The sequence below is a fragment of the Equus asinus genome, chromosome 12 (genome assembly GCF_041296235.1).
Source record: "Equus asinus isolate D_3611 breed Donkey chromosome 12, EquAss-T2T_v2, whole genome shotgun sequence".
NCBI lineage: Eukaryota > Metazoa > Chordata > Mammalia > Perissodactyla > Equidae > Equus > Equus asinus.
In genome coordinates this window covers 2,250,046-2,262,244 of record NC_091801.1, presented here as the reverse complement: position 1 = coordinate 2,262,244, position 12,199 = coordinate 2,250,046, and the positions used below count along the sequence as shown (strand labels likewise).

Here is a 12,199-nt window from a genome sequence, read left to right as displayed (position 1 = left end):
CACCGTCGTCATCATTCATCAAGCTGCCAGTGAGCTCTGGGGACAGTGCTGGTGGGTTAACCAACACTCTGAAGTCTGCACAAAGGCTATTTTGAGTAGATTTTTGCTACAGCTTTAGTTCTTGCCTTTAGAGTTTATTTCTTGGAACGATTTCAAATAAAGGAGGTATTCCCCAGCAAACAATATTTTTTTTAGAAGAAAAATAACCAAAATGACTTCTTTCAGCTTTTTGATAATTTAAAATCATCTGGAGATTCAAAAGAAAATAAATATTGAGGAGATTAAGAAATCTACTTCTCTTCTACAAAAACATATATAACCCAAGGTGCCACACACTGGGTCACTCTGCTCTTCCTACTGCGACATTGGGGGATCTGTTCTGTGCAGCCCTTGCTGGGACTGTGGAAAGATGTTTCAGTGGACATCAGTTGGGAAGGAAGCATCCTGCTAGGCAGCTAGGGAAAGGACCAAGGAGGAGAAGCTCTTAGATTTAGGTGTGTGCTTGTGAAAACACATTCTTTTGTTTATGTCTTAGATTAATCAGATTGGCTATGAAATTCCCTCAATACTGAGAATAAATCCAGGAGAAGATACTTTCTCCTGAGGGTAAGGATGCTAGTTGGTCACTGCATTTGACGGTGAGACGTGGGATGTGGTGAATCTAGAAAGTGAAGAGCAAAAGGAAGATAGGCCAGCAGATACTGTATTAATTGAAAAACAAAACAAAACGACTACTGTGTGTCTCTGTGCTTGATTTGCACCTGTCTGCATGGCATACCTTCCACGCCCATGGTTTGCTCTCTCGATGGAGACCTTGATGGCTCGTTGTTCTCTCATTGCCTTATAGCACATTCCAACAGTACATTTTGCAATAGTGGAAATATTCTTTGCTATCCAATATGGTAGCCGTTAGCCACTTATGGATACTGGGCACTGGAAATAGGGATAGTGTGGCTGAGAAACTTGAATTTTTAATGTTATTTAATCTTAATTAATTAAAACAAATTTGAATAGACACATGTGGCTTGTGGCCACTACATCAGAGTCTACACTAATTAAAAAGGTCATGAATGCTTTTCTTCCCTTTTTAAGTGGATTTTCCCAAAGGGTCCAGGTCTAAAACCTTGGACTTGATTTCCGTGCTGTGTGCAAGCACTGTGCTAAGTGCTGATTATACAATGATAGACAGGACTCAGTCTGTGTCCTACCACACTCACAGCCTGGTGCTTTCTCACAACACCACCTTGTCTCCCAAGGAGGCAGGGCCGACTCTGATGAAGGAAATAATACCGCCTCAAGTAAAGAAATACTGAGGGGAACCGCAGATGATCACGTGCTGGAGAACTATGGCCTCGCAGACTGCGGGAGGCTTGATTACGAGAGGAAGGTGTATTAAACTATTTCTTATTTTTGCATTGATAAGTTATATATTTTTTAAACATTGTTTAGTTAAAATATGTATGTGCACGGTTTTGACCTTTCAGACCTGGCATTATCTTTGTATCCTCAGGTAATATCAAATTCTGAAAAACTCGCCAACTGAGCCAACACGGTGTGGTCGTAATGAGCGTGGGTTTTGGAGTCAAGCCCTGGGTTTGAATCCTGACTCCACTACTTTTCACCTACCTTCTCCAGACCTCAGTTTCTGTATCTGTAAATGGGGCTAATAATATCTTCCTCATAAGGTGATTGACGGGACTGAGTGAGGCATTGTAAATAAATCAACCAGAATAATAATGAGAGCTCACGGTTGATATGCACTCAGAGGCACCAGGCGCAGTTCCAGGCAGTGTACATGCATCAGTTCATCCGGTCTCCTATTAACAGGATGAAGTGCTATTGTTATTCCCATTTTCAAGACAAGGAAACTAAGGCACAGGGCGATGCATGGTCCCCAGCACATAGGGAGCGCTTGATGGTTGTCTTGTTGTTATTGTTATAATAATAATAATTCTGATTATTATCATACTGGTGGTTTCCAGTGGTTAAAGACCCATCCAGTCAGACATGAAATAAAACAAAGCTAATTTGTTTTTTGTGGGCAGACCTGATATTCATTCGTTAGTTTCTGCTTTCCCCTTATGACTCACTATGATGTCTCCTCCTCTTATAAACTGGAGTCTGGGCTGGATTAACAGCATATCGCAAAGGTAGATGAGATCACACACGACGTCCGTGATGAGCCAGTAGTGTGTGTTGTCCGGGGTCTGATACGGGAAGACGAGGCGCAGTGGGATGAGCCAGCAGTTCCAGTTATAGGCCACGGTGACGAGCAGGAGCCACAGGAGATAGAGACGATCTAGAAAAACAGCAACTGGGGTGACCCACACGGCAGCAACAGGCATTGAAATAACCCTCTCGCTCAGTTTAGGAAAGCTCAGTTTAGGCAGCTCTGGAGCCAGGAGCTCTCCTCTAGGTGCCTCCATGGACACTCAGACAGACCATCCTGCTCCAGAGCGAGAGGCCCTGGGCGCTGGGCGCTAAGGTGGTCCTGTCAGCTTTGGAGAGTGTCTCTCCTATCTCATAGAGAAGGGGCCACTCTGAGCCTGCACCCCGCCCAGGGTGGCCACAGCAGGCTCTGCTTGTGGGCAGCCCAGCCGCAGGGTCACGGGCGTGTGGTGAACGGCCTCACTTGCCCCAAGATGTGTGGGTGAGGGGAGGGCAGAGAACCAGACCCCGAAGGCTGTCCCAGGCCCTTTGCCCCCGGGAGGCGGTAGGAGGGGATGTGTCCAGTTAGAATAATTGACAGTGTGAGCCCTGGAAGAAGATGAACACTTACGATGGTTTTTGAGCCGGGGGTCAGTGTAAATATTGCTGACTGCTCTGGGGCTTTCTTTTCAAAGGTATAATTAGGGGCAGGACAGACCCTGACTGTCTTTTAAAAACAGGCAAGAATATTTTATCTGTTGTCCTCATCAGAGAGGGACAAAGGAGCCATTGCATATTTAATATAGTCTAAATTCTGCTTTCTGGGTAGATTCAGAATGTGGGCCAGGGAACATGGAAGCCCTCTGCGACACTGGTTACAGAGGTTCTTGGTAACAGCCGGCCCTCCCCCAGGACAGTCCCCCTTTGACGGTACCCGTGTACGAATCTATGCTTCTCGGGAGTCTCATCCGCTTTAAGTACTCTGTCAGAGGCATCTTCCGCAGTTTCCAACACAACACGTGATAGTAATGTTCTTCTTTGGGCTGAGCATTGCTTTCTTGGGTTGAGGATACAGCTGTGGGTTTTGCTTTAGAGGAAGAAAGGAGATGAAAACGTTTTTAAGAGGTTAAATTAACTTAAATTGGCTTAATGAGAAAAAGCTTGGATTTCTTGAGGTCAGAACATTCCAGAATCTTCCCCTTTCCATACAGGCAGATGAGACATTTTGTGACACTTAAAATAGTGACATGGTGACAATATCCATCTAATGAACTGGAATTTGGAAATATATACGTTTAAGCTCACTAATTAAGTGTCCCACAGGTGTTACAAATAGGATATTTTAAATATAAACCTGATTCTCACATATTTTGGAGCATAAAGAAAGTGTGTGCTTTGGCTTTGCATTGAGCAGGAGCGTTACAAATGTGTATAGTTCTATGGGATTCAGTTTCAGGCTTCTTTAACCTCACATACATCCTTCAAGTTACGAGCAAATAAAGCTCAAAGTATTCTTTTCAACATACAGTCATCAAACTATAAGGACTATGTTTTATTTTAGCGTCTTCTCTTTAAAAGAAACTATTATGCAATACATAGTTTATTTTGAAAATCCAACTTCCCTTCTACAGAATTATAAGGAAACCCTCAACTCCATCCCACGTAATTAACAATTTTATTTTTATTTATCTGTTATTAAACAACCAAACTTTCTTCTATTTCTTTGTCCGTGCATACACAAACATTTTACATATATGCAATCATAGTGTACGTCTCTTTGGTGCTCTGCTTCATCGTATTTATTAATTTTTCACAAACGTATTTCTGTAATGACCAGCGAGGTTGGTAGCCGTCCTTCCCCTTGTGTGACTGTTGATGCCCTTTGCTCTGTTGTGTACTCAGTGTCCTGCATTGTTATCATAGGCAGTTTGTATACTGTGGGTGTTCTTAGTTAAGATTTACAATAAATCCTGCTATGGCAGATGTGGTTGTTGGTCTGCGCATATGCCATGGCCCCGGCTGTCACGTGCAGAGGGCTCCCTGCGGCTCTTGGCTGGAGGGTTTCTCCCTGCTGGCTTGCTTGAAGCGCTGGAGAGTTACAACATGCCCCAGCAGCAACCCTCAACCAACGAAGGACAGGAGCTGGGGAATCAATCCACCATCTTCTCTCGGGATAATTCTTAATCTCCGAGTGAGTGTCATCCGCATAGATTTTCAGCTGGATCAAGCACGGGTGGCCCACAGTAGTAACCCGGTCATTAACACACCTTTATGGTCTTAACTCCCTTCTCTGTCTTTCTTGCCCGCTTTTACCTTCCTGAGTCCCCCTCAACATCCACTGTTTATACCCAAATCGTTGTCTCTGGGTCTGCTTCTGGGGGAACCCAAACTAAGACATTTGCAAAATATAGTTCCCTCACAACTTCCTTCTTCCCAGTTCTTTGAGGTGACAGTGCTTACCAGTTTTGGGGCTGGCTTCAGGTGAGGATAAATCATCTTCCACCAACTTCCTTTTGTACAGGGCCGTTCTTTGACGCATCCTCTTTACCAGGTTGTGTAGCTGGGCGTCAGAATACTCGTTTATAATGGGGGCTTCAGGTGGTTTGCTCTTTGGACTAAATGAGGGGAAAAGTGGCAATGGAGATAAAGTCATACAGGAGGAGATACATACAGGGAAGGGATCAAGTCTTCACCTTCCTTATATACTCAGAATTATTAACTGCTCTTTTCTGCAATTGAATAGAACAATTCAAGCATTGGGTTTGATGGAAATAGTGCTGGTACAAACCAGATTTGCCACAGAAAACCTAGAATGCACAAATAGCAAATGGCCATTCTTGACCATAGTGGATCTTGGTGACTGTGACTCTGCCACTAAATTCTGTCATTTTTAGAAAAAAAGCTATAGCTGGCGTGGTAGGCAGAGTTATAAGATGGCCCCTTGGTGGACACGTCCTGCATGATCCTGGGAAAAATGAATATGGTGGATTTTACTCCCATAATTAGTTCTTGTTAGATGGCTCCTTGACTTTAAGAGATTATACAGATGGGCCTGATGTCATCAAATGAGACCTTAAAAAGCAGAGAGTTTCTCCAGCTGCTGACAGAGCAGAAAATGAAGCATGAGGGGGATTTTACTTGTGAGAAATTCTTCACTTTTGGCTTTGAAGAAGAAAGGGGCCCGCTGATAAGAATTGCATGAGGCCTCTAGGAGCTGAGGGTGATCCTTGGCTAGCTGATAACAAGGAAACAAGGACCACAGTCCCACAGCCACAAGGAACTGAATTCTGCCAGTAACTGGAATGAGCTTGAAGCAGATTATTCTCTGGTGCTTCCAGGTAAAGGGCCCCGCCAGGCCTGGCTGGCACCTTGATTTCAGTTGTGCGAGACCTTCAGCAAAGAACCCAGAAACGCCCACCCAGACTTGGATCTGCAGAGCTGTGAGCTGACAAATGGGTGTTGTTTTAAGTAACTAAGTTTGTGATCATTTGTTACGCAGCAATAGAAAACTAATATAGTTAGCGTGCTTTAATTAACTTCCTTTCTAAGAAAACATACAGACTAGGACGGGTATAAGGTATAAACTAGTATACTTCATAACAATCTGAGTTTCCGCACAGGTTTTCCTCAGAGCTCTAACTCCCTCTACCTTCCTCCTGAGGTCTGACACTGGGTCTATACAGCCCCACATGGGTTCTATCCATTCTCACCTCCTCATATCCATATCTGTTCTTTCTATCTCACTTCCAAACCAGACCACAGAGTTCGCATTGGAACTGGGTAACTCGTGGGTTCCATTTGAAGAGAACTCTAGTATGAGCCTCTCTCCACTAATCTCTACTCCCCATCAGGCCCACAAATATATCGTATCTGTAATTGTTTACAGATTCCCAGACCTTTCATGTCTTTTTCTCTCCTCTTCTAATTATCATTCTATAATTTATACTTCTTTCAAAAGTCAAAAGTCTTGCCTCAGCATCGAGATTCTTCAAGTGTATCCCACTAACTACGACCTTTGTAAGCCTTCTCAAGGTGGTGAAGACTGAGCAGCGGTGAAAGAAAATCTGACACGTCTTAAACAATACAGAAATAGGGGAACATTAGGTCCACAAAACCAGAAAAACTTTTCTTTCTGATTGAGAAGTGTTGTCATGTATATCATTTCACTCATTTCTTCTTAAAGCCTTAGTGAGCCTAGAAGTTTATCCATCTGTCAAGTGATTATTGAGATTCTACTTTATGCACTGGAAACATATATAGAGTTAGAGAGTTAGACAGACACTAGCCCTACGGATGTTCATACTTCAAAGTGGGGGCAAGGATGTAAAGAAGTAGCTAATAACAAAGATATGCATGAAGTGCTCTGCTCACATCGAACTTGGCCTGTGCTATCAAGGAGGGGCTGTACAGAGAAAGCTTCTTCAGTCTGAAGGAATCAGAAGGCTTTTGACAGAGAAATGAAACAAGGGCCTTCTGGGACTTGAGAACAGTGTGTTCAAAGACGTGAAAACACATGACATGTTCAGCAAGTGTTTTGGTGTGACTGGAACAGAGTGTGTACATGGAGGGGGCCAGGTGGCAGGCAGAGTAGGAGTGGTGGTGGTCATGTCTGGAAAGGAGAGTGGAGTTGGGTTATGATGGGTCCTGTATGACCCGCTTAGGAGTTTGGACATTAACCTGTAGGCTAACGGGAGCCAATGCAGAGTATTCAGCAAATGAAGGGTGTGAGAAGGTGGAAGTTCTGGAGAAGCAGCAGCAGTGGTTGAGTTGAAGAGGAGCAGTGTCAATGCATGGAGGCAAGGAAGGAAGTTAATAGATTGGGTTAGAGCTGGTGGGGGAAAAAGAGAAGGGCTAAAGAAATATTTTAGAGGCAGAAATCAAAGGATTTGAACTTTCTGGATCTTTTGGATAAATCCAAATAAGGAATCAAGAATAACTCCTAAGTTTCTATTAAAATAGACTAGATTCATGAAGACACTAATATAAATAGGAATTCAGAAAGGAGATATTTGTACGTAGTGGGTGCATGGAAAAAATGAATATTTTGTGTGTGTGTATATGTTCTACTCAAGGTTGTGTAAGACCTTGTGTGGTGGGACCTTCTTGTGATGCCCAGGGGACATTCAGAAATACAGCTCTGGCCGGGTCTTGGGGGTCCTCAGTGGATATGGGGTGTTTGAAGCAACATGAGTGGATGACATCCTCACAGACTGAAGTTTTCAAGGTCAGAAACTGTATGTTTCCTTTATACTCCACAATAAAAGTTAATAAATGTCTATTGAATAAATAAACCCACTACTTCTAACCTTTTGTTTGACCTTATTTGATGTGCCTCAATGCAATAAAAAAATCTAAGCAAAGTGAAGCTGAGGGTTGGCGGGTCACTAACTGTGCAGTCAGGTATCCAAACTGTCAAAATGTCTAATTCACACCCGAAGACCTAAGGAGAATGTTTTTTCTTTTCCTGAATTATCTATAAGCCCTAATTGACCACATAATTGCCACTTAACCACACCAGTTTGTACTGTGCAAACCTACCTAACAGTTAAAATGCTGAAAATTGTGTTAGAAAGCATGCCAGCATTTCAAATACATAGCTATATTTTAACTATTATACACTTTTCTTTTTGTATTAACTGGGGATTAATATGTCAATCTACTTCATTTTTTCTTTTTTCCAGCTTCTTTTCTGGAGTAATCTTGGCTCATCTTCTCCCCCACCTACCTATATACAGAAGATATGAATATATTTTTCTTTAGATAATTTTGTGACTGAAGGGAAAAAGGCAAATACAGATGAAGAAACATATATCTCATGAGATAAACGAAAAATCAAATGGGGGTAGAAGGGAGAACCCATGGTTATGCCTTATATAACTATGCTTCCTTTGAGCTATATTTGATATTTGATTTTTCTTGTTCATATTACTAATTGTATATTTTTAAAAGAATTATTCCTCATGGTTCCTTGAGTAAATAATTGGTAAAGAGTAAACATATTTTACAAATTTTCATAAACAAACATAGAAGGAAAGTCTTTTTGGATAGTGATTTCTTATTGAGATGGGTGAGGCTTTTAAAATTTGTTTATATACCTATGGAAGAAAAAATAATTAGTTACTGATAGAATGAAATTTATTCCTTTTTTTTGGTAGGATACAGAGAAAACTTTTAAAGAAGAAGTTAATGAAAAGAATATATAGTAGCATTCCTTTTTTATTTAAATTCAATTAGAGATATGGGCAAAAAGAATCACATAATTGACAACTTTCCCTTGTTTGGGATTGCAGAAGTCTTTGCACTCCAGGGCAATGTGTCATAGTAACTTCAAGATGGGTTATAAGTAGGCCTTACCTTCGTGAAGTGGGAGAAAAGCCATCATGAAAGGGATGATAGGAAAGAAAAACTTGTAGTCTTCAGGTGTACTCAGGAATATCAGTTTTAAGAAAGTACATACGTAAGATGTAAATCTTGAAATTGATTTTTTTAAAACTGTGTTTATTAAGAACTTGGAAAATTTTCATGTACACTCAGGGATGCATGTTCTCTTGTTTAAGATTTTTGCTTTAATACAGCACAAAGGGATAACTAATTGTGATGGGATAAGATGGTTGGGTGGCGCTCAGGGATGTGTTCACAGAGGAGGTGATATTTGAGTAGAACATTGGAGGGTGAATGGCACTTTGACTGATAATTATTCAAGGCAAAGGAAACAGCCTAAGGAAAGGAGTGTTGGTTGCTGCCTTGAGAAGTACAATAAAAGTTCAAACGTTTTAACAGAGGTTCCCAGATCACCTATAACTTGACTTGAAAGTTCAGTTGAGATCAGCAGGGAACAATAGCAGAATTCTAAGCAGAAGAGGACCATTATTGGCTAGGCTTTAGAAAAATGAATGAAACAAGATGATGAGTTGTGGTGAGGAGGAAGTATGACTTGACAAGTCGAGTTAAAATATGTGGGTTGCTGTAAATTTCAAGTTTGGCCAGTGTACTGCATTGAATAGTGCTCAGCCAGAATTCATGACCACCCGGAACCTCAGAATGTGACCTTATTTAGAAACAGAGTCTTTACAGATGTAACTATTTAAGTTAAGATGAGATCATACTGGAGTAGGGTGGGCCCCGAATCTCATGACTGGTGTCTTTATAAGAAGGCCAAATGAAGACATGGAGCAGACACACGGGGAGAATGACGTGTGATAACAGAAGCAGAGATTGGAGTGCAAGCCAAGATACAACAAGCATCACTGAGGGAGAATCTGATTTGTACCTCTCTCCTAGCTTCTCTTGGTTGCCAGTGATGCTTGTACTTTGGCAACCAACAGAAGCTAGGATAGAAGCATGGATCAGATTCTCCCTCAGGTTTTCACAAGGACCAACCCTGCCAACACCTTGATTTCAGGCTTCCAGCCTCCCGAACTGTGGGAAGGTAAATTTCTGTTATTTTAAGCCACTAAGTTTGTGGTAATTCATTATGGCAGCCCTCAGAAACTGCTAGAGTTAGCAAAGTGGATAACTGTGATACCATATGGGCGAATCAGATGGAGGCATAAGTTGTGAGAGAAATATGAATACATTCAATTTAGTGTATGCTAAACTTGAGGTGTGAATGAAGAGTCAAGGTCTTTGAGAACATATTCCATACAGCAGGCAGTTGAGAATTTGGATTGGAAATCGGTGGGGAGGCCTGAGCTGGAGATGCTGAACAAGGAATCGTTCATCCAGAGGAAATGATAGGGATTGTCCAGTGGACTGGATTTCTGATAAGAGCCTGCATAGAACCAGAAGAGACTGGGAGGTCAAAACCTCCGAATTTGCTGACATTTAAGGAGTAGCATAAGAAAAGGAACTGAGAGTGACAATTAGAGAGGTAGATCCGAGAGAGAAAAGTGTCACAAAAATCAGGGAAGCTGAGAGTTTGGGAAAGGAGGTCAGTGGCGTCTCAGGCTGCGTACAAAGTGAGTACGATGGAGACTGCAGGAGAATTTCAGTTTCAGCGAGGAAGATTTCACCGGTAAACTTTAAGAAAATTGGTTGGGGAACTGTGCAATGTCATCAAATTTTGCCATTTTCTTCCCATTTGTCTTAACAAGTATTTTGTTAAAAAGTACGCAGAATCTGTCTTTGTTCTCTAAATAGTATTTTGGATTTCCATTCACTGTTTTCCAAATTCAACTAAAAATGATATTTTTTCCTCTAATAAAATCTTCTTGAACAAACTTTGACTTTTGCAAACTTTGCTAGATTCCCCTTAATGCTTAATTAACTCATTTTTTCAATGATTTAACTCACTTAAAAAATTCCAGTTGGTCAAAGTCCTTTATAACCTACTATTTCTATCTTGTTGATTAACAGACAGGAGTTAGGCAAAGAAAATTATATTCCAGTTTAGGAAGTTTGAGGGGAGAGAGAAGAAGATCTTTTTTTTGTTGTTGTGTTTTCACAAAAATTAATGATAAATTCAGACAGTGATCCTTAAAAGTTACATCTGAAGGAAAGCAACCTACTTTGAATAAGTCAACATTTTTGTAGCAGTAAATTTCTGAGTGAAAAAATACTTGAAATTAGCACAAAATTCTGATTTTTACCAATGTTTCTGATACTTTACCATAAAACCTACAGAATAGACAAAACAGACAATAATTTTAAAAAAGATTAATCTCTTTATAGAGAGAAGGGATGATATTTATTTTATGTTGTCTGGAATAGGTTATTGTGAATGAGAACAAATTAAAGACTTGGAGATAAAAATTTTAATCATCCAGAAAACAAAAATAAAACAACAACAGCAACAATAAAAATACACAAAAAATGAGATTAGCTAAATTGCAGAATAGACACAACTGAAGAGAGAATTAATGAGTTGAAGAATTCTCCCAGAATGCAGCACAGAAGCACCACAGATATAAATGCATGCAACAGGAAGTAAGAGAAGATTGAAGGTAAGAGAAGTAAGAAAGGCATGAAGGATGGATCTAGAAATTCTAACATGAGTGAGAGAAGATCCCAGAGGAGAGAACAGAAGAATGAGAGGAGACCAACTAGTCAAAGAAACCATAGATAAACATTTTTCAGAGCAGAAGAAATGCACAGGTTTTCAGATTCAAAATGGTCACCAAATGTGAGTGAGATAAATAAGAGAAAACTAAACCAAGCAGGCTGTCATAAATCTCAGGACACTAAAATTAAAGAGAAAAATCCTAAATACTTCCAGAGGAGAAAAAAAGTCCTATAAATAAAAAAGCATTAGATCCGCATCAGCTTTCTGATTTCAACATTGGATACTAGAAGCTAATAAAGAAATATCTTAAAATTTCTGAGGGAAAATGGATTTTCCTTGAACTCCACGCTGCCAAACCTTATATAAGATCAACTCGTTGCTTTGCTCTGGGAGACTTCACTTTCCACGCGCAGCTCTCCCTCACTTACCAAGCAGCAAATTCAATTTCTGTGTCAGGTATTGAGTGCTGGCCTCGTCCTTTGACACTAGGATTATAATTTAAAGGGTGAGAAGGTTTAAAAAGGGGAAGCAGTTGGATTTGGGATTTTTGCTGGTGGAGAGTGTAGAGCTCTGGTAAAACCTATATTGAGAAATTCAGTTTAGGCCTTGAGGCTGAAGTAGATTCTCCCACCTTCTTCTGAATCTAAATTTTGGAACCACACATTGAAGAGAAATATACTATTTCCGCTGGTCAGACTGTGGGTCAACTTACACACCTACCCACCTTGAGTGGAAATCTTCCCTAAGTAGTAATCCATGCCCAGACATATTTACTGCATGGGAGAGGAAAAACCTAGAGAAAGTGTGAGGCCTGGTTTCCTTCCTTTAAGCTGCAGTAATCCCAACACTGCTAAAACATGGCGGATGAATATTTTGGGTTCTGACTAGATTAGCAACTTTTCTCACTGTGAGTAAATTGAGAATGAGACAGTGGATAGCAAGAGGCAGATGTGACAAAGGGAGTGTAGGACTATATCAAATTCCTCCAAACAAATGTCAATCACCCTGAGCCAGATCTGTCATTGCCTGGGCACAGCAGGTGTGGCTGTG

At 40.9% G+C, this 12,199-nt stretch overlaps 2 protein-coding genes across 2 annotated transcripts in view; one reads left to right on the top strand and one right to left on the bottom strand.

Annotated features, from left to right (window-relative positions):
- The window catches only part of CNGB3 (cyclic nucleotide gated channel subunit beta 3), a 128,651-nt gene that overhangs the window by 66,477 nt on the left and 49,975 nt on the right, over positions 1 to 12,199 (bottom strand). Inside the window, exons 4-6 of the mRNA XM_070480963.1 lie at positions 4,609 to 4,763; positions 3,083 to 3,235; positions 2,091 to 2,299 (exon numbers count right to left, since the gene is read on the bottom strand). Of these exons, the coding sequence (XP_070337064.1) occupies positions 2,091 to 2,299; positions 3,083 to 3,235; positions 4,609 to 4,763 (517 nt within the window). The remainder of the gene's footprint in view (positions 1 to 2,090; positions 2,300 to 3,082; positions 3,236 to 4,608; positions 4,764 to 12,199) is intronic.
- The window catches only part of CPNE3 (copine 3), a 176,684-nt gene that overhangs the window by 121,010 nt on the left and 43,475 nt on the right, over positions 1 to 12,199 (top strand). The window lies entirely within an intron of this gene.